We start from the raw sequence: 26,892 nt of genomic DNA, 5'->3' as shown, positions 1-26,892 counted from the left end.
TAACAAACCAAGCAAAACAGATATGGTCTGGGCTTTCATGAGCTTTTAGACTACTAAGTGAGACAGATGAAATAATCACAGATAAATAAAATGTTTTTACAGGGGAGGATATGAAAGAAAGTACACGGTATTGTAAGTTGCACAGTAGGGAAAGGCAGAGAGCTAAAAACATGACTTGATTGAGAACTTCAAGGAAAGATTCCCAGAAGTTATATCTGAGCTGAGATGATCTTAAGGAAAGAAATAACTTAATCAAACAAAGGACACAAGTGAGTGAGATGAACGTAAGGAGTTCAGGCAATGGTGACAGAGGGAACCAGAAGGACGTATGGCAGAAGGGGGATAGTACAGTCATAGGAAGCTGAAGATAAAGACACTGTGGGAACAGGTTATGAAATCAGACTGAAGGGGAGAAAATGACATTTTAGAAATCGTGGCTGAGTTTCTGATTTTCATTTTCTTCCTAAGAGCAGTAGGAAGCCATTAAAGTGTTTTAAGCAGAGATTTAGCAGAAGATGGCATGATGATGTTTTTAATTCAAAAAGATCACTCTGGTTACAATATGGAGGGTGAATTGGAAGGAGGCCCAAGTATTCTGGGAAGCTAATTAGGGGTAGTTCAGGGTAGATGATGGTAGATTGAAATATGAGTTGCAACAGGAAATTATACGTACCTTCCTGTCAAAATTAACTCCCATAGTTTATTGGTTTTGAAACCAATGAATCTCAGATTTTGATATAGAAATTAAAAGAAAACCTCTTATAGAAATTAAAAGAAAACGTACTGGTGCCCAGCTACCACCCAAGACGCCCCCTTTCCTCAGGGCCTCTGGGGAAGATCTTGGGTTGGTCCTGCTGTGGTCTGAGAAGGTCCACAGCAGATGCTGGGTTGCACCACAGGTTTTGTCCCTTGGGATCAGATTGTAGAATATTAGGTTTTCTCATCATTTAATCTATCTGAAGATGAGGACCACTCAACACAGGCTGATGTGACCACATTCCATTTTGATGTGGGGGCAACACTTCTGTAGGATGTTTTAGGATGCTAAGTGTGAAGGGGGCATTAATGAAAGAAAGAATGAAAGAACTAAACTCGTTTTTAAGTGACTGGTGCATAACTACAAACAAAAGATCCACAATGCATGTAGTCAAGGTTCGTTAACTTCTGCAGGAAAACAAGTTGCTGACTAGTACCCGAGTAGTTTGTATAAACTCCTGGGTGCTGAGATGTGTCCTTACTAGGTGTATCCTCAGTACCTAACACGGTGCCTTCAGGTCACTCTTTCCCATTCAGTAGATTTTTTTTTTTTATGATAGTCACACAGAGAGAGAGAGAGAGAGAGAGGCAGAGACACAGGCAGAGGGAGAAGCAGGCTCCATGCACCGGGAGCCCGACGTGGGACTCAATCCCGGGTCTCCAGGATCATGTCCTGGGCCAAAGGCAGGCGCCAAACCGCTGCACCACCCAGGGATCCCTCCCATTCAGTAGATTTTGAATACGTATGTCTGCTTGTTCATCCAAGTGCTTTCTTATATATTATCTCAGTTGGCTGTTAGGACTCCAGGGAGAGAGCAAGAGCAGATGTGCTTTTGGTTGCTCCCTCAGGAGAACTGGGACAAAGGCAGGTTAAGCAGGATGCCAGCAGTCCCCTGAGGCATCCTGTGAGGCTGAAGGAAAAGTTTAAGATGATCTGTGGTTTAACTTTATCCATGCAGCTCGGTCCTTGGTGAGCTTCTTTAATTAAAAGTTACTTGTAATACCTTTCAGAGTTAAAGGTGAGAACAAAAGCAAGGCATCACTTTCTTTTCTTGTCAGACTCCATCCCTGGTTTTGACTCTTTCCGCCTCTCACAACAGCTTTGTTTAGAAGTGGAAAGATGGATCGGCATGAACGCCACACTGCATTCTGAGGTCTTCCCTCTAGTGAAGCAGTATTGTGTTCAAGCCATAAGAAAGACAGAGAATATGGGGAACAACAGGTATTCATAATTCAGTAGTCAGGAAAATGTGCTGTATAATTGAGAGTTACTTTAACTTAATAAATCACAAGTCATCATTCCCAAAATGGCACCTAGGCTGGCAAAAATCTAAACTGTCATATAAAATTTTTTAGACCTACTGCCCTTTTGTCACCTGCCCTGATATAGATATAGAACTGAGAATATTAGCTCAAAAGATGTGCCCAAGAAAAGCACAAAAGCCACATGAAATCCATATGGGGATTCTCCAAGGGCAGCACTGACTTCGGTAATAGAAAAACAAATATATCAAGTGGCCACTAAGGAGCCAAGATTAACCCGAGGAATGGAAGGTGTGTGAACCTATCAGTTCTTGCAATGTGGCTTGGGAGAAAAATGGGAAAACAAATGCTACAGTAACTCAACACTGGCAGCCTCATCCAAAAATGAGACTCCGAGACATTCCTGAAGGCATTATAGACTCACTGCAGATAGGAACGTCAGAGTCGGGGCCCAGCAAAGCTCAGGCTTGCCTCAGACTTCACTGGAATTCAGTCTTGAAAGTGATCTTAAAGTTCACATAGCAAAAACTACATTGTAGAGAACTGACTTCATTAAAATCCATTTTTTTTTTGTCAAAAACAAAACCACAACAGATAACAATATATGTACTGTGTGTGTGTGTTTGTATGAGCATAAAAGTGCTGGCAAATGTAACCCAGTCTGTTAACACTGACTCCCCGGGGACGGGGGGAGAAGTGAAGTGAGGGGCAGTGAGAGACAGCATGTAGGATTAAAAGAGGGAGGGGGGAAATGAGAGGAACTAGAGAGTTCACCAATTTTAAAAGGAGGGGGTGGTGTTGGGTGGAATACGATATGATGCAAGGAACATTGCAAAACACATTCTATTTCTACCATTACTGTAAATATTTAAATATTGATTAAGTATACGAGAAATAACCAGAAGTAACACAGATTGATAGCAGATTGATGAGGGAATACAACCAACTTTGGTTTTAGATTTTTCTTTTTAATGCTTTTTTGACCACGAAGTAAGATTAAAAAAAAAAATGATTAAGCAGCATTGAATGACAGAAACAAAAATCAGATATTTCAGCCCTTTCTTTTTTCTTTTCTTTTTTTTTTAATTTATTTATTTATGATAGTCACAGAGAGAGAGAGAGAGAGAGAGAGAGAGGCAGAGACACAGGCAGAGGGAGAAGCAGGCTCCATGCACCGGGAGCCCGATGTGGGACTGGATCCCAGGTCTCCAGGATCGCGCCCTGGGCCAAAGGCAGGCGCCAAACCGCTGCACCACCCAGGGATCCCTCTTTTTTCTTTTTTTAAAGATTTTATTTATTTATTCATGAGAGACACACAGAGAGAAGCAGAGACACAGGCAGAGGGAGAAGGAGGCTCCATGCAGGGAGCCCAATGTGGGACTCAATCCCAAATCCTGGGATCACACTCTGAGCCACAGGCAGAGGCTCAACTGCTGAGTCACCCAGGTGTGCCTCAGCACTTTCTTTCTTAAGAGTAAAAATATTTAGCAGAGTGGGGAGCATGAAGTAAAAGTAACCCACCTATTCTTTGCATACCCTACTCCAGGTACATTTACTTAGTTTAGACTCAGGTTAGTGGAGTCTTGACAAGAAAGAGGAAAGGAGATCACTACAGTACAATGAGCCCTGGCTTTCAAAGAAGAGATTTCATCAGCTGGTAGAAATAAGTTCAGGGGGAGAAGTGCTATCCACCTTGTGCTTTTCAGTAAGACCGACCCTATGGCATATGACTTCTGATATAAAGTATGCAAGTAGGATTGTTCTAGAACATCCCCTGGTGGTCACTACGGGAAAAGATAGAGAACATTTCTTGAAAGTTTACTGTGGCAGAAATATTAACTGCTCTCTACATAGTATCTCATTTAATCTTAACCCTAAAAGATTGCTAAAATTTCCCCAGTCACAAGATTAGTTTGAACCAAGTTCTCCTTAACTCCAAGTTCAGCACTCCTATTTTATTGTCCTCATTCCCAGTGGGAGCTCTTAAAGAATGGATTCACTCATATGTGAAACCAGAAAACTTTTGTAAGCTTCAGTAACCAAAACCCTTTAGAGGAATGCCAACATGGATTAAATTCTTCATTAAGTAGTGATAAAAGAGGAGCCCAGTGTAATATGCCAGGCTCTATAAAATTCTGTTAGCTGCAAAACTTGTTTGTAAAGACCCTGCCCCATGTGAATGCTCAACAGAGTGAGAGGACTATAACCAAGAATCAACTGCTGTAACTGTGTCAAGCCTGTTCTTTTACAATGGTAAACTGAGTGCTTCCAGCATAGACAACACCAGTCTATGACAAAAAGTAGCTGCAAATGCCCTATCTTCTATTCCTAAGCAAGTCCTGGGTCTCTCTGGTATCCTTTTCAAGAGGTGCTACCATTGTTGAAAGCTAAGGCTGCCTCACTAGATAAGCTGGGAAAGTATTTCCTGAATATTTGGTTCAATTCATGCTCGATGGGCTTCTCTTCAGCTTCAAAACTGAGCTCTGGACAGAGTCCCAAGATACTTAGATATTGGCATAATTACAAATTAAAGAGTCAGTCTCTCTCCTTGTCTATTCAGAGACGGTTATCTATAGCATAGGTGCCTATCTGAAGATGCCGACCCCCCTGCCAAAAAAAAAAGGCAAAAAATGGCAGCAGTGGGCTTGGATGCTCTGACTGGAAGGAAGAATATTCACAACAGTGAGGATGGCAGTGCATACATGGGGTTTTATTTTTTATTTATTTTTTAATTTTTTTATTGGAGTTCAATTTGCCAACATTTAGCATAAGACCCAGTGCTCATCCTGCCAAGTGCCCCCCTCAGTGTCCATCACCCAGTCACCCCAACCCCCCGCCCACTTCCCCTTCCACTACCCCTTGTTCATTTCCCAGAATTAGGCATACACAGGGTTTTAGATTTCACCAGAGAATTCATGTCTGACAAGGTCAGTGATGTCAGAAGACCAGACTATGGATCTACCAAACCACTTGCCTGGTTCTGTATTTTACTTTCTCTAGGATGAAATGCAGATGGCTCAGCCCTTCCTTGAGGACTCTGAGCCTTGAGACTTGCCTCATTAAATATCCAAATACTTCTGCATCTAATGCTCAGACCAAGAATTTCCAACTGAAGAATCATCACAAAATGGTTTAATCCTTCACTTGCAAATGAGCCACACCACTATGTGTTTGAATGAAGAGCGAATTTCCACATTCCTTTTTTATGTCTTCTGTACTAGGTGTCTGGCTTAGAATGGAACAGAACCCATAAGGCTGGAGGAACATTTGGCTTGTGAAGAAGATAAATAATTGTAAGCTGAGGTCTCTTTACTCTATCTAGACAGTGTGGTAGAGAGAGGTCAGAACTTTGACCCATTATGTTTTAAAAACACTTTTTAGGTAATAAAGGACATTACTATACTGTTACCACTACATAGTGACTTTATGAATCAGCTCAGCAGGATTTGGTAGGAAAACTATGGTGCCACCAAATAATAAAAACTATAAAGATGTTTTTGGATGTCCTTAAAAGTCACTGTAAAGGTAAAGTATTCAGGTGTGTAATAAGAATAAGATTATGCTTTTTAAAAAAAGAAAAGAAGGAAGATTGCTTTAGGAATAAACCTATGCAATAAGTTTTTCCTACTAGTAAGATATGTAATGGAAATATGTAAGGTCAATTAGAAGAAAGAAGAAAAAAGAGAAAGCCATGGAGAATTTATAAAGGGAATATAAGAAACACATAAAATGAGGAAAAAGGAAATTAAAAGTACTCATAAGCCTACCATCCTGAGAGATCACCATTAGATTGGTAAATACCACATTAACAGATGAGAAGCATATGAACATGCACACACACACAAACAACACTGTCATGTCATGCTTTCAAAATTTCTAAAGAGCTCTCAGAACTTTTATATCTAGCATCACTTGCTAGACTTAACCAAAGTCATAAGATCTTATCTATGAAACGGATATATGATTTCTTACCCTGGATGTTACTTCATCACTTTTCCAAATTATTAGGTTCTTGAGAGGTCTCAGTGACTTTACAGAGCTCTACAGAGGTACTGTACATGGCAGTGCCCTCCAGAAGTCAGGTAGTAAGCTGGGAGTTACGTGCCCTTTGAAATTCACTTTATATTTAAACCTCAATTTCTTTACTTATAAAGATAGGCAGAATGATCATGATCCTAATCATCAAATCTAGTGTAGGTGACCATCTGCTTTTATAATTCTACTATTCGTGTTATGGGTATTATTGAAGATACACTCATATTCCAGCATGGAATAAAGGCAGTTAAAATAATCTCAGCTCTCAGGTGAAGATGGAGAGCTCATTTAAATGCTGTTGGGTGGATGGCAGAAATTTTCTATCACCCATAAATGGTGGATCACACTAAGGATGAACTGATACGGCCCAGAGTCACAGGATAACAAAGGGCAAAGTGCAAAGCCAGAAATCTGAGGTAGTCACATACTTGGGCAAAAATTGTTTTGTTTGGGTGAAGTTCTCATTCTGGGGTGGTGGCCACCCCTCTGAATGGAAGGGGGGCACCAGTGCTGCATGGCTAACACAGACAGGCCGAGAGACTACAAATCCATCTGAAAATAATTTCCTATATGAAGACGATGACCCCCAGTCCTTGGAATGTGCACTGAACTGAAACTCTCAGAAATAAGCCATGTATCTCTCCTTGCTTACCAAGGGAGGGAGAATGAAGTCCCTCGCAAACACAGATTCCCTAAAACTGTAAAGAAGAGCAAAATGCCAATGTTTGTGGACCAGAACTGAGGAAGGAAAAGCAGAGCCTTAGGAAGAGTTGCTCACCAAGCCAACCTGAACTTCAGCTGCTAGGCCTCTGGCTAAAGACAACCTATACTGCCCGCCTCATTTCCCTCTTTCCTTTGTAACCCGAAGCAGCCAGGGAGAAGAAATGAAGTGGCTCAATTACCTTGCTCGACTCAAAGAGAATAAAGCTGAATGGAGTAAGGAATAATACATGAGAAAGGCTCTTAAGTCTCCACGGCTCATTGAAATCATCTCCCGTTCCTTTGTGTGGAAGACCGAGGCTTCTGAGTCAGATCTGGGCCGGCTTTAGAAAACTCATACCTGCCTAGATGAACAGTGCTTGCGGACTCTTTGTGTAGTTTCTAAAAGCCCTGATTCTCCCCCAGATGAAAAAGTAGGTCAAATTCTTTTATGAATTCAACAAATGAGGGTCTCACAGCAAATTTTATCAAGAGTCATCTTCTCTACCATTCGACGGCTGGTAGCATCCTGCAATATTTATGAAGTGTTATTACATTGTGGTTACTTTTATGCTGCCATAAGTCTTTCAATGTATGTGAAATTACATATCATTGGAATTCATTTAATGAGGACACAGCCTTCACGTTTTAGAGTTAAATCTCACAGAAGAAGTTATAATCATGAATTTTCCTTATTAAGTTCCAGTCTTTGTATGTAAATTGAAGTATTAAGACAATGAGATACAGATCAAAGTTTTAATTTTAGTCCCTTGCCTCAGATTTAATTTAAAAGTCTTAAATTATGCAGCGAATTGCATCTCTTTATTCTTACAGCTGTTTAAAACAGATTTAATTATCTTCTGTAACACGCAGACACTACTTCTGCCTAGCAGTCCTCTCAAATGAATGCCTTCCAAATCGGTTTTGTTGAGTTCTTAAGACTGATTAGGCCCTTTGCCATCCATCCTGTGCCTTCAGGTTCTCACATTGGATTTCTCCAGGAAGCGGAGTTATCGCATTGAAAGTCTATAGGCTCATTAGGTGCTCATTAGTGGTCCAGAGAACATCCGTCTTAAGCAAGTCTCCAGAGAGAGATGCCACCTCTCATTGGACACCTGGATCTCAGTGCAAAATACCTTCGATCAGCTTCCTCAAATGCAGGCGTACTTGGAAAATGTTTGGCTAGTTAGATACAACTCTATGGACCCTTCCTCTCCCCTCTTTGTTGATTTCTGGATCAACCGTTCTTTGCCCTCAAGGAAACAGTGATGCATACATGCAGAGTGTATGTGAACATGTGTGTATGCGTGTTCTTGGATTAGCCATACTGAAGGAGTCTGGGATGGAAGAAATATTGTCTCCTTTGACTTATTGCTTCTGATCAAGGTTCCTTCATTACAGTGCAGGAGAGAACCCTGAAAAAGGGCAGGGATATACTTCCCAATAATGGGGCTTTTCATCAACTTCCATTGAATTATGTGGTTCTCTGGGTAATGGGTGTGAGCCAAGTTTTGGGATTATTTTTTTTTTCTTTTTTTTTTTTTTAATTTTTATTTATTTATGATAGTCACACAGAGAGAGAGAGAGAGAGGCAGAGATATAGGCAGAGGGAGAAGCAGGCTCCATGCACTGGGAGCCCGACGTGGGATTTGATCCCGGGTCTCCAGGATCGCGCCCTGGGCCAAAGGCAGGCACTAAACCGCTGCACCACCCAGGGATCCCAAGTTTTGGGATTTTGATGGAGTCATGTTATAGAGCCATTTCTGTTACCTAGATGTGGAGGGTGGCCTCTCGTGCTATATGCAGGAAGGGATTATATCGCTTGCATATGTCAAATCTGCAAAATTGTGACTTGGTTACTGTGCATGGAGTTGCAAGCTAGCATCAGTGTACCTAGCCTTTGATTATCTTCTGTCAATAAGAAGTTCTCTTTTGCTCTGATTTTAGCATGGTTTTCATTGATACTCTTATGTTAGAATTAGGACATGCATTAGTACTGAATAAAGGAAGGGGTTTAGATTTCAAATGAAGACTTTAACATGTTTTGGATGTTATTCACATTTTAAAAGTCTTTCCCTTTTAAGTTTGGGCTTTATCTCCACTCTTCTTGGGGAAGTCTATCCAAATCCACACACATTTATTGAGTTCCTATCAAGGCATTAGTCACAGTGAGAGGAGATGCTAGAGCTGTGACCAGGCACGGCATGATTCCTACCTTAATGATATTTATAATGTTATGGGGGCTGCCAAAAATATTTTTTACAATCTAATGCAATAAATTAAATTTTATTTTTGTTTTGAATGAATATAAAATATTTACTATTTTCTATTTCATGCAGTTAGATTTTTATTTAAAACTTGATAGACAGGAGGGCCTAGTTCATCTAAATACATAATTCCAAAAAAAGAATATGTCTTGAAGGAAAAGTACATGATATAAAATTGAAACTTGGTAAAATATGTGTTGAAGAACAAATAAACACATACACCTAACTACTTGGTGGGACAGTTCATTGCTCAGGTCACTCACACTTCAGTTGGTATGCACAGGAGATGGAGCCTACACAGAGGGGTTCGTATGCACATACCTGGGGACAAAAAAGGGGTGATGCTTCAGTTCCTAACCTAACTCAACCCAACCCCACAGAGAGAAGACAAGTCTATGGGAGAGAGTGGAATTATGACTAAGCCATGAGACACAGAGGCATAATTCTTGCCCAAATGACAAAATATGATACTGACCTGGAGAGTCTTCTGCCAATCAGAATGTAGTGGGTACCTCTTGGTCCCCTTGTCACCTTGAGGACTTACTGCTCAAGGAGTATCAGAAGCTTGGCATTAGTGTCACTACTGCTATGAAAAATTGGCACTAGGTATGGTGGCAAGAGCCAAATGTTATATTCAAAGTAAATTTAGGACTATCAAACCCAAATGAGAAGTAGATTCAGAGATTTGAGGGGGATAATACAGACCCCATGTATTGTCAATGGTATATGTCAGGGGTATTTGCTTTTGTTTTGGATTTGATAGCCTAATTCATACCCAAGACTCTGGAGAGGTTTGGTATACAAGAATGACAAAGTCCTTGAGTGTTGCATTCATATCCTATGTTTTACAGTGTTCTTTAGAATGGATAAAGTAATACCAGATACACAGAAGCCATTCAATAAAGATGTAATTTTGCAAAGAGAAGGAAACCTAGAGAGGATCTGGAATCTCTCTTTGCTGAAATGGCTTTTAATGAACTAATCTCAAGCCATGAATACTCTAAGAAAATCCAGGAGGAAAATCATGTTTTATATATTGACTAGTGTCTAAGAATATAGCAGCAGCCATAGTATAGGCCAGATTGGCTAGGGCATAGATAATTTTGCCGACTCTTTCTATCCTTGGCCTTTGTTACTACCTGTCCCCATTGAAGTGTTACTAGGGAGCTTAGGAACTACATGAAATTATTTCCCAGAAAATAGTTCTTTCCACCAAAGAGAAGTAATAAAAAGGTAGGATACCATAGAGCCTGGATTTGACTTCTGACTTGATACTTCAGTTGCTGTGTAATCTTAGGCAAGTTCTTTTGCCTTTCTGTGCTTTGGCTGTGCCATTTGTAAACTGCAATGAGGACAATAACACCTACTCACATAGGGTTGCTATGGCATCTAAATGAGACAATCCGAAAAAAGCATTCTCAAACTGGACTACAGTTAGTGCTCAATAAGTGTTGGATATCCAGATTGTTATCACTGTGTCAAATTTCAATGCTCCTCAGCTTCTCAGAGCCACTCGGCTTTCCTTTGTTTTGTATCACTCATTACATGCATCCCCCATGCCTATGTGTAGAATCCCCAGAGGTTAACAGGGAAACAGGTTGTTTCTGTAAGGAGATCTTGTGAATCAGCACAGAATCCCACAGCTGAATGTGAGGTCCCCAGGGCCTCTTGATGGGGGGACAGTCTTTTTGGCTTCTACTCTGCCCTAGGAGATGAGCATCAAGGGGCCAGGTCTGACAGCTGAAGACAGCAGATTTCCTCTCTGCTGTTGTAGCTTTGCCCACTCAAGTGGAATGAACTAACTTGTGATTTTTTTTCCCTTCTTGTGCCCAGAAGGCATGAATTTACACATCTTAAACCAGATTCCCCAATCTGTTCTCACATCACTCAGCCAAATCTGAGATGCCTGATGATCTTTGTTACACAGAAAGCAAAGCTGAATGGAGGAGAGCCTGGCCTCTGTCTCTGGAGGGTGGACAAAGGTCAGAAGTGACCAGGTGTGAGTTCCTGTTTCAGATCTTGCCCTATTGTGTTCTTAGAAACGGAACAAAAATCTGAATTCTGAAGCCTGCTCCAGCACAAACATCTGCTGCTTCAAAAGATCATGTTCTTCTAAGTTATCATAACCAGGTTCCTTTTATCTCTGGGAAAGGGACTTCATATTCACTATACAGGGAAACACAGGGTATAGGATTGGCTCAGAAAATAAATCTTTCCCTAAATGTCCCCAAAGTTTTCTTTCTTTTTTTTTTTTTTCCCTAAAGACTCAAATACAAAATGTATAAATAAATGCTATTTGAATTTCCCAAATGAGTTTTAAGTAAGCTTTTGGCTGGGCATAAAAGACATAAAGAAACATATGTAAATTGAATATACAACTTGATTTTTTACAAAATGGATGCATCTATTAATCAACAAAAAATTAAAAATTTCCAGTACCCCCTTAAACTCCCTGCCACTTCCCCTCTAAAGGTAATACTCTCACTTCTATCACCATTAACTACTTTTGCAGTTTAAATAGAATCATACAATACATATTTTTCAGTCATTTCTTTAGCATAGTAGTGGATATGATATTCATCCAAGTTTTTGTAGGTAGCAATAGTTTGTTCTTTTTCATTGTTCTGTCACATTCCATTTTATAAATATACTGTAACTTATTTCTCAATTGTACAGTTGATAAATGTGTGTATCCAGTTTTGATCTCATGAGTAAGTCTGCTATGTATATTATTTTACACACATCTGGTACATATTTGTATTCACTCTGATGAGTGTATACGTAAGAGAGGAAATTCTGGATCATGGGTTGTGCATATATTCAGAGAAGAGTACAGCAGTTAGTAGTCAATGTCAAACAGATTTCCAAAATGGCGGTAATAATCTACACTCCAAACACCATTGTAAAAATGACTGTTTGCTCCAGCAACAACACATGATATTATTGGTCCTTTAAAATATAAGTCTTCTGATGGGTAGAAAGTAATATCTTATTTTAGTGTTAAGTTGCATTCCTGTGATGAGCAGTGATGCTGAGAAGTTTTTATACCTTTATCAGCTAATTTGGTTCCTATCTTTGAAAAGCCCATTTAAGTCATTTGTGTGTTTTCTACTGAGTGGCCAGAATTTTTCTTACTGATCTGTAGAAATCATTTCTAATTTTCTGGTTATGAGTACTTTATTGAAATTATGTATTACAAATAACTTCTTACCCTCTAGGGCTTACCTTTTTATTTTCTAAATAGTGTATTTTAAAGAAAAGAAATTCCTAATTTAAATGTAGCCTAATTAATCCATATTCTTCTATCTATTTAGTGGATTTCGTTTCCTATTTTAAAATAATCTCTGCCTAACCCAATGTCATGAAGATGCTCTTCTGCATTTTCCTTTAAACACTTATGTTTTATCTTTCATAATTAGATTGACAAACCAGTTACAATTACTTGTGTTAAGAGATCAAGATTCATATATTTCCACTTGGATTTTGATGTCATTACACACCTATTGAAAAGATTATAATTGATCTACTGTACTAAAGTGTTTCATTTGTCATAAAGAGTATGTGTGCATGTCTGTGTGTGTTTCTTGACTCACTATTCCCTTTCTTGATCAGCTTGAGTATGTTGGATATATACATATATATCACCACACTCTCTTTATTACTATAGCTTTATAATAAATCTTGATATCTGTAATGTAAGCCATTGATTAGGTTTGGTGTTGGGAGTCATTTTTAAGATTATCTTTGCTATTCTTGAGCCCTTGCTTTTTCATATGCCTTATGAACATGTCAATTTTAACCCACAAATATATGCCTGAGACTTTACTGAAATTGCCTTGAATGTAAGATCAATGTGGGGAAAACTGGCATCTTTTCATAATATTGCATCTTCCAATTTGCAATTATCATATATCATATATCATATATCTCTCCATATATTTATGTTTTTCAAAATGTTTCCCAAAAGTGTTGAGTTTTCTGGGTAGAGATATTGAAAATAAGTTGGTAGTTTTGTCTGTAGGTAAGCATTGTTTTCATGCTATTATAAAGCATATTATATATAATAGTATATAATATACAACATATATGGTGTATATATCTATGTGTCATATATATATATGGTTCAGAGGATTTATACATCCAGATATATAGACTTACTCTAAATCTAGAGTAATTAAAATGTATTTTAGGGGCACTTGGGGTTTAACGTTGGTTAAACGTCCAACTCCTGATTTCAGTTCAGGTCATGATCTCAAGGTCATGAGATGGAGACCTGTGTTGGGCTCCATGCTGGTAGTGGAGCCTGCTTAAGATTTTCTTTCCCTCTCCCTCAGCCCCTCTGTCCCCTCCCCCACCCCTCCTCCTGTTCCCATGCTCTCTCTCAAAATTTTTTTTAAAAGTGTTTTAAATTATCACTTAACACAGGTTTGAGAATCAAAACCAACAGGACAAAATAAAATATCTAGAAATAGATCCACACAGATATGTTAAGTTGATTTAGGTCAAAGATTCATAGCAATTCAGGGTGAAAAGAATTGTCCTTCAAGGGTGCTGGGTCAATTGAATATGCAAAGAGAAAAACATATAAAACCTTGGATTTATTCAAAACAGATTATAGACTTAAAGAAAAAAACTTGTGGTGTTATTTCTTCACAATCTTGGGTTAGATACAGCCTTCTTAAGCAAGCTACAAAAATCACTATTTTATGCAATTAATGATAATATTCGGGTTCATATATACCATGTCAGTACTTATTCAATTAGTCTTGAATATAAGTATGTTCCTTTTTCCTCTTTCCTGCTTTTTCTTGGATTAATGAGGCATATTTAATATTATTCCAGTTTCCTGCCAATAGTTTGATAGTTAAATGTTCTCTGACTATTCTTTTAGCTGTTTCTCTAGATATTAAAGTACATATTCTGGACATGCTGGCATCTAATATAAATTAGTACTTCTACTTCTTCACAGACATTTCATGGAACTTAAAACACCCTGACTCCATTTAATACATACTGAATTATAGTTGTCATGTATTTTAATTCTACACATATTTAAACTCACAGTGGATTATCATTATTGGTCTACAAAGTTATTAATTTCAATTTACCCGCATATATGCCCTCTTTCTTGCTCTTCATTCTTTCCACTATTGTGCTTTTGTCTGGGTTTCTTTTTCTTTATGCCTGAAGAGTTACCTTTAGTGTTTCTTTTTATAAAAATCATCTTATATGACTCATCTCGGTTTCTGTTTGAGAAATGTCTTTATTTTACCTCCACGTTTGTATTTTTTTCCTCTAGCACTTCAAAGATGTCATTCCAGTTTCTTCTGTGCTGCTTTTAAATTTTTCTCTTTATTTTTTGATTTTGGTAATTTGAATATGATACCTAAGTGCCTTTTCCCCCTTGTATGTATCCTGCTAGAGGTTGTGCATTCTCTCCAATCTACATTGATACTCTGATACTTCCTGTCAGTTTAGGAAAATTCTTAGATATTATACCCTCAAAATAGATTCTGACTTCTTATCATCCTTCTCCACTCTAGAACTCTAATTATATCTATGTTAGCCATTTCCCTGTTTCCCATGTGTCTCTTATTACTCTTTTCTCTATTTTATATCCTTCCTCTCTTATGCTCCAAATGTTATACTTCCGACTGTCCTTTCTTCCAGTTAACTTATCTTCTATCTGTCTGGGTTTGGTTGACTGTCAATCCATCTAACTTCTTAGTATCAGTTATTTTTTAAAAAAAGATTTATTTATTTATTTATTTTAGAGAGAGAGTGTGCACATGTGAGTGGAGGTAGGGGCTGAGGGAGAGAGAGAATCCTCAAGCAGACTCCCTGCTGATAATGGAGCTGATTTGGGTCTCCATCCCATGACCCAGGAGATCATGACCTGAGCCAAAACCAAGACTCCAATGCTCAACTGACTGAGCCACTCAGGTGTCACTTAATATTGGTTATTATATCTTTATTTCTACAACATCCATTTGTTACTCCCTCTTACTGATGACTGCTGGGGATTGCATTTTCTGTCTTGACCTATATTCATGAACATACTAATCATATATCAGACAACTGTTCTCTTTTTTGATGCTTTTTTCCTCTTCTTGGGTCCTGTTTCTTGATATATATGTAGTATTTTAAATTAAATGCCCAATATTTGATGTGAAAAATATGTGATTTACATTATTTTCCTCTAAAGAGGATTCATTTTAGCTTCTGGAAGATATTTAGAGTGTGTATGTGTGGGGGGAATCACTAATGCTTTCAGATACTGAAATATAATTCCAGATTGGGTTTCAGCATTTAGAGAACATGATCTGGTTGTCATGTGTCCTTACTCCTAGGATGGAGCCTTCCAGGAGTTTCAAGAATCTCGTGTTGTATTATTTATCAGGGATTTCCTTCTTGATAGTCTCTGAGCTCTAATTTTTTTTCCCTCAAAATGTAGTACTTCTAAAAACTATGTATGACTTTTCATCCTTATAGTAACTACTTTCCATTCTGCTTATATCACTTAGATATTGTCAAACAACTCAGAGAGAAAAAAAATGCACAGAATATTGTACTACCTCTTTATGCTTCTCTTCTCTCTGGGATTTTATCTGACGTCCATTTTTATCTTCCCAGCCTTGAGAGCCTTCTGCTAGTTGTTTAGCCAAGACTTTCTATATGGCCTTCTAACTAGGAATCTGAAATCTGACCTCTTCAACAGTATGATGTATGAATTGGCAAAGTACTTGAGGGGAAATACAGCATGAATTGTTGGACTTGCTATAATGAATTTCCAATCTCTGAAAAAAAGAATTTTGCCCAAATCTTTTTGATACTTCTCTCATGCTCTTCTTCCTTTCTCTCTCCTTCCCCCCTCTCTCTTTTTGTCTCAGAACCTCACTCCTGCTCTAAATATATACATATATATTTGATTTGCTGCAAGCTAATATGTCATAGCCTCAGGCAGAAGTCTAAAGATTTTATTTCTGTAAAATTTGAGCAACTCCAATTAGCCTATATTGGTCTCTATCTTTCTAGTTCCAACTGCAAAATTTTCGGGAACCTTGTATTTAGAAGAATGTGTGTGGTAGAAAGGCACTTATCAAGGAGATAACAGAAAGGGGTATTAGGTTAGAGGGATGGTTCTCAAAGTGGTCATTGGTCCAGAAGTATCAGCATCATCTGAGCTGTAATTTCAAACTCATTATTTCACAGTTGTTCCTGCTACAGGAATTAAAATACCCATAATGTTGATCAATCCTGACAAAGTAATCCTAAATGCTTCATCTTCTCCCTTTCAAGTCAAACTCCAGAGCCTCTGAAGGCTACTCTCTCCCCCTTGGCTTTGCCCTTGTTTTGTTCTGTTTATTCTTGAAGCACAAGCATGACCTATAATCTTGTTATAAATGCATATTCTTGGGCCCCACCCAACCTACTGAATCAGAATCTTTGGTGATGGGTCCCAGAAAACTGTTTTAACATATTCACCAGGTAACTTTCATTCATGCTAAAGACTGAAAACCACTGAGCTATCAGGAGAAGCTGGAAGTCAATGATGTAGATCTTAATCCTGGTATCAGTATTAACTTTTTAAATCCCTTTCTGTTCATAAGGCCTAGCACAGTGCTGCCCATATTTAAGTACTCAGAAAACATGGCTGAAAGCAAGACTGTCTGGCTTGATAACTGAGATCATTTAATGAAATTGTTGATCCTTTAGAGAACATCATCTTCCTTTCTAAAATGATAAAGATGCCTATGCATATTTTAAAACATATGGTATAGATTTTATCTTATACACTATCTGAATATTCAGAAATCTCAGAAAATCACAATTTGTTAGTCATTGATGCTCATAATGATATTGCTGAGGTGTTACAAAATTACAAACTCTCAATTCCCAAAGAAAGCATACTCAATTACATTTATATTAGCTTTGGTGTTATGTATGACCAGCATGCTGTCTTTGGAAAAGAAAAGCTAAGACGTCAGGGTGACAGAGGAAGACAGCATTAGTAGCCGTTAGGTTGAACATGTATGTTCAACTATTTTTGGAATACTATTGATGTATTCTGAGAAAACTTTTGGCTGGAAGTGCCAATAAGGCACAATTAAATCCAAAAAAAACTTCCAAGATAAGAAGTGATATATTGAGACTGAAGAAGGAGTTGCAGTGAACTGAGAATAATTGAGGAAATGTGGCAGGGAAGGAGAAACAAGAGCAACAACAACAAGCCAAGGAACCAAAAGCAGAAAGAAAAAAAAAGTCAACAATATTTAAAATGAAAAAAAAAATAAAACAAAAACATACATAGACCAAATCTGATTTTCTGCCCTAGAAGATAAAAATGGTTTGGGATCTGGTCCTACCTCTTCCAACTGCACCATGAGGGTAACATTGTGCCCTTGCTCTGCTGTCAACTTTCCATCAGCGGTGACAATCCTCAGCCCCCGTGGGGCCTTCCCAGGACACTTCTGCGGTTTGGCAGTGTACTGTTCTCTTACTCCATCCGTGCAGTTATTGGAAACCACTTTCCTGTACCTAAATGGAGAAAAGCTCAAGTTGTAATCCAGCTCATTACCATTTGGACCACTCCCACTTTTTTTAAGGCTAGACCTACTACTGTGTAGCCCGGAGGGCTATTGGTAACTACACTTCATGGTGCTCTGAGGATTAGAGCTAATTCCTATAAAGTACCCAACAGAAAGACAAATCATCAAAGTAATATATTGGACCTATTGTTAGCACTTTAATATAACTCTTTTATTTAGTCCATCAATGAATCATTTCACTTCAGAGCCATGGGAAATGCACAGCAGTAGAAGACATGGTCCTTGCCCTTACTATGCTTATAATCTTGAAGTGATATATATGGATAATCCAGGAGTTATTTTAAAGGTTATATAACTGAGAGTTAGAATGAGTAACATATATTGCAAGGGAATTTGAAATTCAGACAAAGAACAGATTGCTATGGATTATGTGATTTAACATTAGATTCCATAGAGGGTGCTATGGTCATGGTGTAGCACAGAAAGTTGGCTAAATTTGATAGTTTCTCCTCAATATATTATGAGGGACTGTAATGGCTAAGTACTGAAAACTCATATTAAGGAGACCAGTCTGCAGATTGAATAAATCTTGCCTCCTCCTTTTATTTCTTATTTTAGCTTTACTAGGGGAAAAAAAGGATTATTCTACAAATTTGTCCTATGTAATTTATCAGATTCATAAAAAATTTGGAATTGTGGTTTTAGGACAATTAATCCTTAAGACTTTGAGCTTCAGTGTTGTCGTTCATCATCTTTTTTTGTGTGGGGTCCACAGTAACCACTCTGTGTACTCATATACCAGACTTCCCAAGCCTACTTACTAGAGTGAGTGTTTAAGCTCAAAGTGGAAGTAAAATCTCAGGTCTTTCCACTCTTCCAGACCCGAAGTTGAAATTTTTAATATCAAGGGCTAGGTAGGAAATGTTCTAGCTTTGCCAGCTATATGGCCTTTGTCACAAGTACTCAACTCTGATTGTAGCATGAAAGTGGACAGATAATGCACAAAAAAATGGAGACAGCTGGGTTTCGGTAAGGCTTTATTTATAGATATTGGCAGTGTGCCATATTTGGCCTGCAGGCTATTATAGTCTTCTAACACCTTCAAATCTGGCCGATGCCTTTTCCTCTGTTTCTGAGTCTTACGATCAGCTACCAAAGAGCATGGTTGAGAAAGTCAAATTAAATATTGTCTGGGAAAGTACTTTGGATGCTATGGATCACTACAAGGTCAATTATTAATATTTAATTCACCTCATAGGGTAGTTGTATAAATTAAATGGATTAATGTACACAGAGTATTTAAAACCGCCCTGATGATTAGCAAGTGCCTATGAAATGTTGCCAGTTATTTTTATTTAATATTATTTCTCCTACCTGTTCATAACCTTCATGGTTTCCAAACGTCCTTAGGATAGGTCATAAATCTCATAATCTTGTCCATGAAACCCTCCACAGGCTAACTGTACTTTATCTCTGAATCCTTACCAAAAAGCTCATCTTCCCTTCAAACCTCTCAAACCTCTTGAAAGTACTTATTTTCTTTTGCTCTTTCTGCTTCTGTATCTTCTTCATGCTCTATCAGCTGCCTAAAACTTCCACGCTAAGTTACAGCTTCTCTCCTCGGTCTTTTCCTGACTGTGATAGTAAAATAATAGTGAAATAAAAAGAAGTTCACATTTAGAGAGTACTTACTATATTTGCACTGTGTTAAGTTCTTAGCATGACTTTTGTCAATTATCTTCAAAATATCCCAGAGGGTTCTGTTTAAGGAAGGTATTATGATTTTCAATTTACAGATGAAGAAATTAAGATTCGTAGAAGTTAACCAGTTTTCTCAAGATCACCCAGTCAGGACCCCAGACAATTTGCCTCAAGCATATCCTTGTCTTTAGGCACTACTGTACCATCTCTTTAAATGGAAGGAGATTGCCCCTCTCTTAAACTCGTAAGGGATCCTTTAGATTTATTGATAGGAACCCCCTTATGTCTTGTAGGATTGTCTCCCTGTGTGTGACTATGAACTTTAAGTTCCTTGAGGGTACCCTTGCCCCTAGGGATATGCAAAGCTGACAATCAGGAGGTCCATACTGGGATCACTGTGCCACATAGAAATGCTGAAATATCTGCACGGCAGGTGGTTATTACCACTGCCCTCAAACCTTTCAAAAGCCTCACTAGAACCAGCAGCTACTAATCCTTATCTTCAGAGCCCCTGCTTCTCCTCACACTAAGGGGTTAACATCCAGCACATCAGATAGCTTTGAACTCTGCTCCTGCACTAGGATCTCTACCCATTTCAATTGGTCAATATCAAGTCTGAGCATTTTTATTTTATTTTATTTTTTTTAAAGATTTTATTTATTCATTCATGAAAGACAGAGAGAGGCAGAGACACAGGCGGAGGGAGAAGCAGGCTCCATGCAGGGACTCGATCCTGGGACCAGGATCACACCCTGGGGCCAAAGGCAGGCACTTAACTGCTGAGCCACTGGGGCTGCCCAAGTCTGAGCATTTTTAATATCACTCTACTATTTAAGAAAATGCACTGTAGGGATCCCTGGGTGGCGCAGCTGTTTGGCGCCTGCCTTTGGCCCAGGGCGCGATCCTGGAGACCCGGGATCGAATCCCACGTCGGGCTCCTGGTGCATGGAGCCTGCTTCTCCCTCTGCCTGTGTCTCTGCCTCTCTCTCTCTCTCTCTCTGACTATCATAAATAAATAAAAATAAAAAAAAATAAAAAAAAAAGAAAATCCACTATAGGTGCTTATGAGTGCATGCCGATTAAAAGAGAAAATAATCACAGGTGGGAGAGAAAAGGAAAAAAAAAACAAAAGGATATCCGCATTAGAGAATGCTGACATTCTGGCACCAGCAATGGTAGGTAGCAAGAAAATGACCAGTAATGTCACACAACAATTATGGATTCCCACGGAGTCTGTGCATCAGAAACTCCCTGTGTGTTTCAGAGGCAAGGCACCATGCAAACCAAAGGCAGGTTATGATTTTTAATCACTTAGCATCCAAGCACACCTGTGACTGTCTTGACGCTGCTCTAGAGGCATGGGCTCGCCATCACCACTGGCATCATGAGCTGAGCACATTCCTTTTGTTTGGCGCTGTTCCCACCAATCATTGCCCCAGGCTTTCCACCACCCCCCACCCCATCCTGCAGCCACAGTTCTGCTTAAATCCTAAGCACGAATCCATTCCCCCTTCTGCCACAGAGAAGACTGTTGGTAATTTTTTTAAAATGCTCATTAAAAAGCATTCTGAAACCATTTTATTTCCTGGATGAAAATGGCATCACATTAGCCCTACCAGACCTGTCCCTGAAATTTAGAAGAAAATTGTGCAGAAATACAGAGTTCATTTACTCAAGTAAGCACACACCTGCTTTTTGCATTACAGAATGGTTCTATTTTCATCCCAGCAGCTGTCCCTGGGTCTGAGTTACATAAATGAATAATGCATTTAATATGTTATTAAATGGGGCCGCTACCTCCATAATAACAAGGCAACTTATGATTATGTTGGACCTAAGCTCTGAATATTACTGGGATGCATTTAGTTGGTAAAGCATTCTTCAATCCGCCAAGAAGAAAAGTGCTTTGTAATGGCAAGGGAGTCTTTGTACAATTACTGAAAAGGAAACATTCTGCAAATGTGCCTTTGATATTACCGACCGCTTATCAGTAGATAGTGTCTTAATACTTCAACAGCCCCAATTTCAGCCATTCTCTTCCTTTCCATCTTGAAACCCCTTTGTCACCTTTTCCTTTTTCACCCCACCTTCTTTGATTTTTCTTCTGTGTTGTCTGTCAGTCTTAAGACAGATGAAGGCCATAGTTTCTCTTCCTGAGTGTTAAAACTGGAAAAAAAAGCCATGAAAGTCTTCATATTCTGTGATTTTAGTATTTAGTAGTTTTGTTTTTCTTGTGATTTGGTGCGGTGGCGGAATATGGATGTTTATGACCATTCACTGTATGTTAAGGTGACAGTCTAGCCTAGCTCAGTGCAATCCTTTCTGTCCTTTACAATCAGTTGCCGGCACTTTTGAAGTAAATGGATGCCAAGATCCTCCTCCCAGGGGTCTTGATTTAATTGAGAATTAATTAAATTATGATTTAATTGAGAATCCTGGGCATTAGTGTGTTTTTGTTTTTGTTCTAAGTTCCCCTGGTGATTCTTGTGTGCATCCACCATTAAAGACCACTGCCCTGGTGGTTACAGCTATAGTGTGTAGAACCAAACTGTCAGAGTTTAAATTCAGGCACTTACTGTATGAACCTGGGCAGTTACCCAACCTTTCTCTAATGCTTTGGTTCTCTGCCTGTCAAATAGGGATAATTACAGAATCTTTTCAATAACCTTAAGAGGATTAAAAGAGATACTGCGTTCAAAAGGACTTCACATAGAGTCTGGTGCATTATTAGAAACTTAATAAATATTAAAATATCAGTAATTAGTTTAAAAGTTAGCATTTAAAGTATTAAACACAAACTTGCTATTACACAGCTAGTTCCCAGGAAAAAAAATGTGGCCTTCTTACTGCCAAGATTATTTTAAGATCAAGTCATCGGACCATGTCAATTTCTTTCTTAGACTCATTCGCAACTTCCTGGGGGCTTATAAAAAAAGGGTCAAGTTGAAGTTTTAAGTACAGCCCTCAATTTATCCTCAGTGCATTTGTCCAGCTTCAGCTCTTTCCCAACATGCTTCCTGAACCCAGGCCATGCTCAAGTCCACAGGCTTTCTTTCTTCCTTTGATTTATTCTTTCTAGAATGCTCTTTCCTCCTGTCAAGCTTTTACTCATTCTTTAAAAATCAGCTTAGAATTCCTGGTTCTGTATGAAGTTGCCTCTTGCCTTCTTAAGAGTAGTTATCAACGTCATGACCATAGGTCTTCTTGTAGTGAGAAGCAGAGATTACTGTCACTGAGCTATGTTATCCCTCCTTTGTGCTCACAATGTGAAGAATTTAAATGGTTATTTTCTTGGATCGTACTATGTGCCTCTGCTCTCAAGGGTAAAGTGCCACGTCACGACGCTCAATAAAACAAAATAAAACAAAAAAAAAATGGAGCAAGCCTTACAGAAAGAGAAGGGGACTAGCTGTGGATACAATGTATGACTAAGACTTAATATCTTCCTGGACCCAGTGTGCCCATGTTTCAACAAAAGACCTGTGTAGGAACCATAACACCAACATGCAGAATGAACGAGGTTCCATGGCTGACTGAGAGGGTTCTCCCAGTTTCTCTCTTCAAAGGAACAGTTCTCAGAACTTCCTTTAAAGTGAGTAAGCAACCTTGGGATTAGGAGACCAGGAGGAGATTAAATGAGGGGGAAAAATTTCCCTGTAATAAGCAGGGTGGAAGCACAAGTCATTTATTTTGACTAGTAAACGGAATGTGACATTACTTTGAATGCCAACTTGATGAAACAGGGCATATGGCCATGTTCAACTAAATGACTTAAAATCAAGAATCATGAGAATGACTCATGGAATCCACACTTTCAGACAACGAGTTGTACAACTATTTTATGTAAAGAAATTTTCTTTGTTTTCCTGAGCACCTGTAGTCCTAGGAATCAATACTGAATCACTTCAAATTGGTCATGGATATGTCAGAGTCTGAAGGGATAGCAGAGATCATCCAATACAACCCTTCCATTTTTCATATATGTAAAATCAGATTTTAGAGTTTCCCAAGGTTACATGGGAGCAATTAAAAGCTCTGGGCCTCTGGACAGTTTGGTGTCTCTTGCCACCTGGATGAGAATCATTAATGCCAATACCATTGATGTGGGTAAGAACAGCTATATGAGGAACTAGGTCTCCACATAGTAATATTCACATTCTTTTTTCATTTCCCAACCCAGTGTCATCCCATGAGAATATGGAAAACCACATCTAAGCAAGGTGCTCTGAAGAGTCAACTTCATGGAAACAATTATTGGGTGTCTGCTGTGACACCAAATGGTTCTTTGCTAGAAAACCTCTACAATAGGCCCCTGTCATGTTGAGTCTGTAAATTATGCAAGTGGTTTCCTTTCTGTGTACTTTAAACACATGTGCCGCTTTTAGAACCAATTATTCTCCATGGTGCACACTGACAAATCTTGCTGAGCAGCTCAGACTGAACATCAAAATCTCCTCCAGGCATGGGAGTACGGTCACCTGGGAAAAGACCATCGCCCTCAAAGCCCCTGGAAATGGCAGCTCCAGGGCGATGGCAGGCCAGCCAGGGTCTATGTGTTCTCATGGCTCATACAGAAAGGAGTATGTTTCTAGAAAGCATTTTTAAAACATTCCAAATGTGTGTTGGTAGTATGGAGATTACTGTTTTGCTAGAATTTATGTGTATTTATATATTTTTTCCCAGACCCACTAAATATTCTTATACAAATACTGAAATAATCTTAAAATTTAATGCAAAATTAATGCTAAAAATCTGTAAGCCTCCTGAGTAAATATCTTTGTAGTATATTAAGAAACTAACCCTGAGGAACAATAAGAGCTGTCATTGTACGTTCTTTTAGGAGAGATTAATGGCTTCTCAAAAGAAACTCCACAGACGGAAATTTCTATACACAGACATTTTTTTTTAACACATCTAGAAATATCTCTAGCTTAATAGCAAGAAGAAATCTGTCCCCTGAGAAGATTATCTTGGTTTCTTATAATACACCAGCCCAATGCCCACTTTATTTTATATTTACACAATCTTTTACGGTTGGCATGAAACAAGCAATGTCCTAGTTAATTTAGCAACTTAAATTTGCAGCATGTTCTCTGGATCCAAACCGTATAAACAAGATTTAACCAAATATAAGTACAACTAGAGATTGTACTTGTGTATGTGCAAACTGAGATATTTATAGACTCAGATGGAGAAACAAAGAGAAACAAATTTAGGGTAATTTCAGCACTAAAATGCAAGAAAATACACAAATGAACACCGATTTCATTCTATTTGGACAAAATGAACTTATTCAACTAATCAGGTAAATGTGGTATCTGCCTTGAGTGGTAGAGAGGGACACACGTATGTTTTGATGCCTAGTAGTCTCTGATCATGTGACTCTAGAGTGTAGGCTGGTGATTATTTGTTTTATAGATGAAAAAAAACAGGGGCTTAAATATGTCCTAGATCTCAGTACTGCAGTGACTATTAATGTCGAGACCAGAGATATACAATAAAACGATGTCTCCCCTTTTTTTTTTTCCTTCACTCCAGAGCAGCTGCTATTGGTGATGGCATCTGCATTTTGCAGAGTGACTACCATTCACTGGGCACTGGGCTATCTGCTTTATAGACAGGGCTGCATTTAAGTCAAATCCCAAGAGCAGAGAGGAAAATTTTATAGGTTAAGAGGTGAAGCTATTTGCTAAGATAACAGTAAATGGCAGAAGTCATTTAAGACCCCTACCTGTTTCATTCTAAAATATTTCTCTTTTTCACCAGACAAAATATCCCAATTATACTTCACTTCCTGCCCATAACAGGCTGTGGCCTTGCTCCGTATCAGCCTTCTGGTTTTCCATAGAACGGCGTGGGGGAAAGTGTCAGGGCAAAGGGTGAAAAGAGGCAGGAGCTTACAGTGGAGAACATGGAAGATATTTGCTCACATGTGGTTCCATGCTGTGAACCTTAGAAATCAGATGCCACTGTTCCAAGGACTAAGGACAGGTAGTGCCAGCCACCTGGAGGGACATTTTACACTCATTTTAGCCCTCATTCCAACTCTCTTTTCTAAAACCTAGCCAAGAACTAAAACAAAAGTTGCACAACTGTTCATGTCTATACAGTGAAGCTAATATACATTTTGGCATCTCCTAAAAACAGCATTTCTATTAGGCATAATAATAACCGATGCTAGGCTTTTTCCATTGTGGTGAAGTAAGCAAACCCACAGACACTGCTATATTTACAGGGTAATAAGGTGACTGTGCAGGCAACTATAACCATTTATAAAGTGAGATATTAACAAAAAACAAAAGGAGAAGGAAGGTTTACCTGTGTGCTTTGAACCAAATTCTCAGAAGGAGCTGCTGGGAGATTTGCTTGTTAAACTTCACTGACAAGGGGCGGTGGTTCAATAGACCCTTTCAGTTCAAGATCTGACAGCCTGTCTACACCATGTGCTCTGCTGGAAGGGGTGTAGTGAAGCAAGAGAGGTGCTTGGGGGTACCACTGGCGAATGCTCTCATTTGCGGGCCGACCTTGCCCTTGTGATCCCTCTCTATTTCATCCCAGCCTGACACTGATACAGGATCCATTCTGACAGAGCACAGGATGCCTACAGATAGTTCAAACTGACATGGGAGAGACCTGGGGGTGCAGGGTGGCACCTTGGTCTATCATCGACTTCCAGGGACTGGCATTAGGTGATCCTTTCAGCCTGGTCATCTCTTACTCCTTTTGCCTAATGTGACCTTCCTCACTTTGTTACCTTGGGAAATCTCACTCAGCTTTCCCTTATAGAATCCATTGGAATTTGTATTTTAAAGGAGGATGGTGATTACTACAAATGAATCTGTAATGTGTGGGGCTCCTGGAAGTGTGTGAGCCAGAAGCTAGAGTTTTAATCCTTATGGGGAAATATTTGGCAGTGCCTGGATCCTCAAGTCTAGGAAGTAAGAAGTTGGCTAGGTGGGATTTGCCTTACAAGTTAGCAAAAACACTTCTAATTGCCAAAAGAGAATCCAATTATCTTTGTGTTTTTATAACAATTATTATGATATGAGGATGTTAATTGCAACATTGTTTATAGCGGCAGAAAACAGAAAATAACCCAAATATCAATGACAGGAGATGACCGAGCAATACCAGGTACTTTAATACTCTCAAATTAAAAGAAATTAGGGGGATCTCTTGGGTGGCTCGGTGGTTTAGCACCTGCCTTTGGCCCAGGGTGTGATCCTGGGGTCCCGGGATCAAGTCCTGTGTCGGGCTCCCTGTGTGGAGCCTGCTTCTCTCTCTCTTTGTGTGTCTTTCATGAGTGAATAAATAAAATCTTAAAAAAAATAAATACAAGAATTTAGATGGAATAGCCCTATATACTCTGTCTTGGAAAGTTGTCTAAGGTATATTTCTGAATGAAGAGGAAAATATAATAATATATCTAATGGGAAATGACATGCAAGAACAACATCCCATATTAATTTTCTATTATTTTTTCTTGGCAAGATTATTTGATGGCAAATGCAAAGTGTCTGGAAGCATACACAGCAAAGTGACCGCAGTTATGTGAGCAAAGGGGGCAGGATAGGAGTGATGAACTAAATTTGTTTTTTAAGCAGAAAACATGCATACATTCC

General features: G+C 38.9%; 1 protein-coding gene across 6 annotated transcripts in view; it reads right to left on the bottom strand.

Moving 5' to 3' along the window:
* Window positions 1-26,892, bottom strand: part of SORCS1 (sortilin related VPS10 domain containing receptor 1) — a 508,497-nt gene that overhangs the window by 64,269 nt on the left and 417,336 nt on the right. For all 6 annotated transcript variants that reach the window (XM_077877715.1, XM_077877711.1, XM_077877717.1 and 3 more), the window contains exon 18: window positions 17,387-17,558. In XM_077877715.1, coding sequence (XP_077733841.1) covers window positions 17,387-17,558 — 172 coding nt within the window. The remainder of the gene's footprint in view (window positions 1-17,386; window positions 17,559-26,892) is intronic.

The sequence above is a fragment of the Canis aureus genome, chromosome 29 (genome assembly GCF_053574225.1).
Source record: "Canis aureus isolate CA01 chromosome 29, VMU_Caureus_v.1.0, whole genome shotgun sequence".
Classification (NCBI taxonomy): Eukaryota; Metazoa; Chordata; class Mammalia; order Carnivora; family Canidae; genus Canis; species Canis aureus.
Note: the sequence above shows the minus strand (reverse complement) of the source record. Positions and strands in the feature narration are given on the sequence as shown.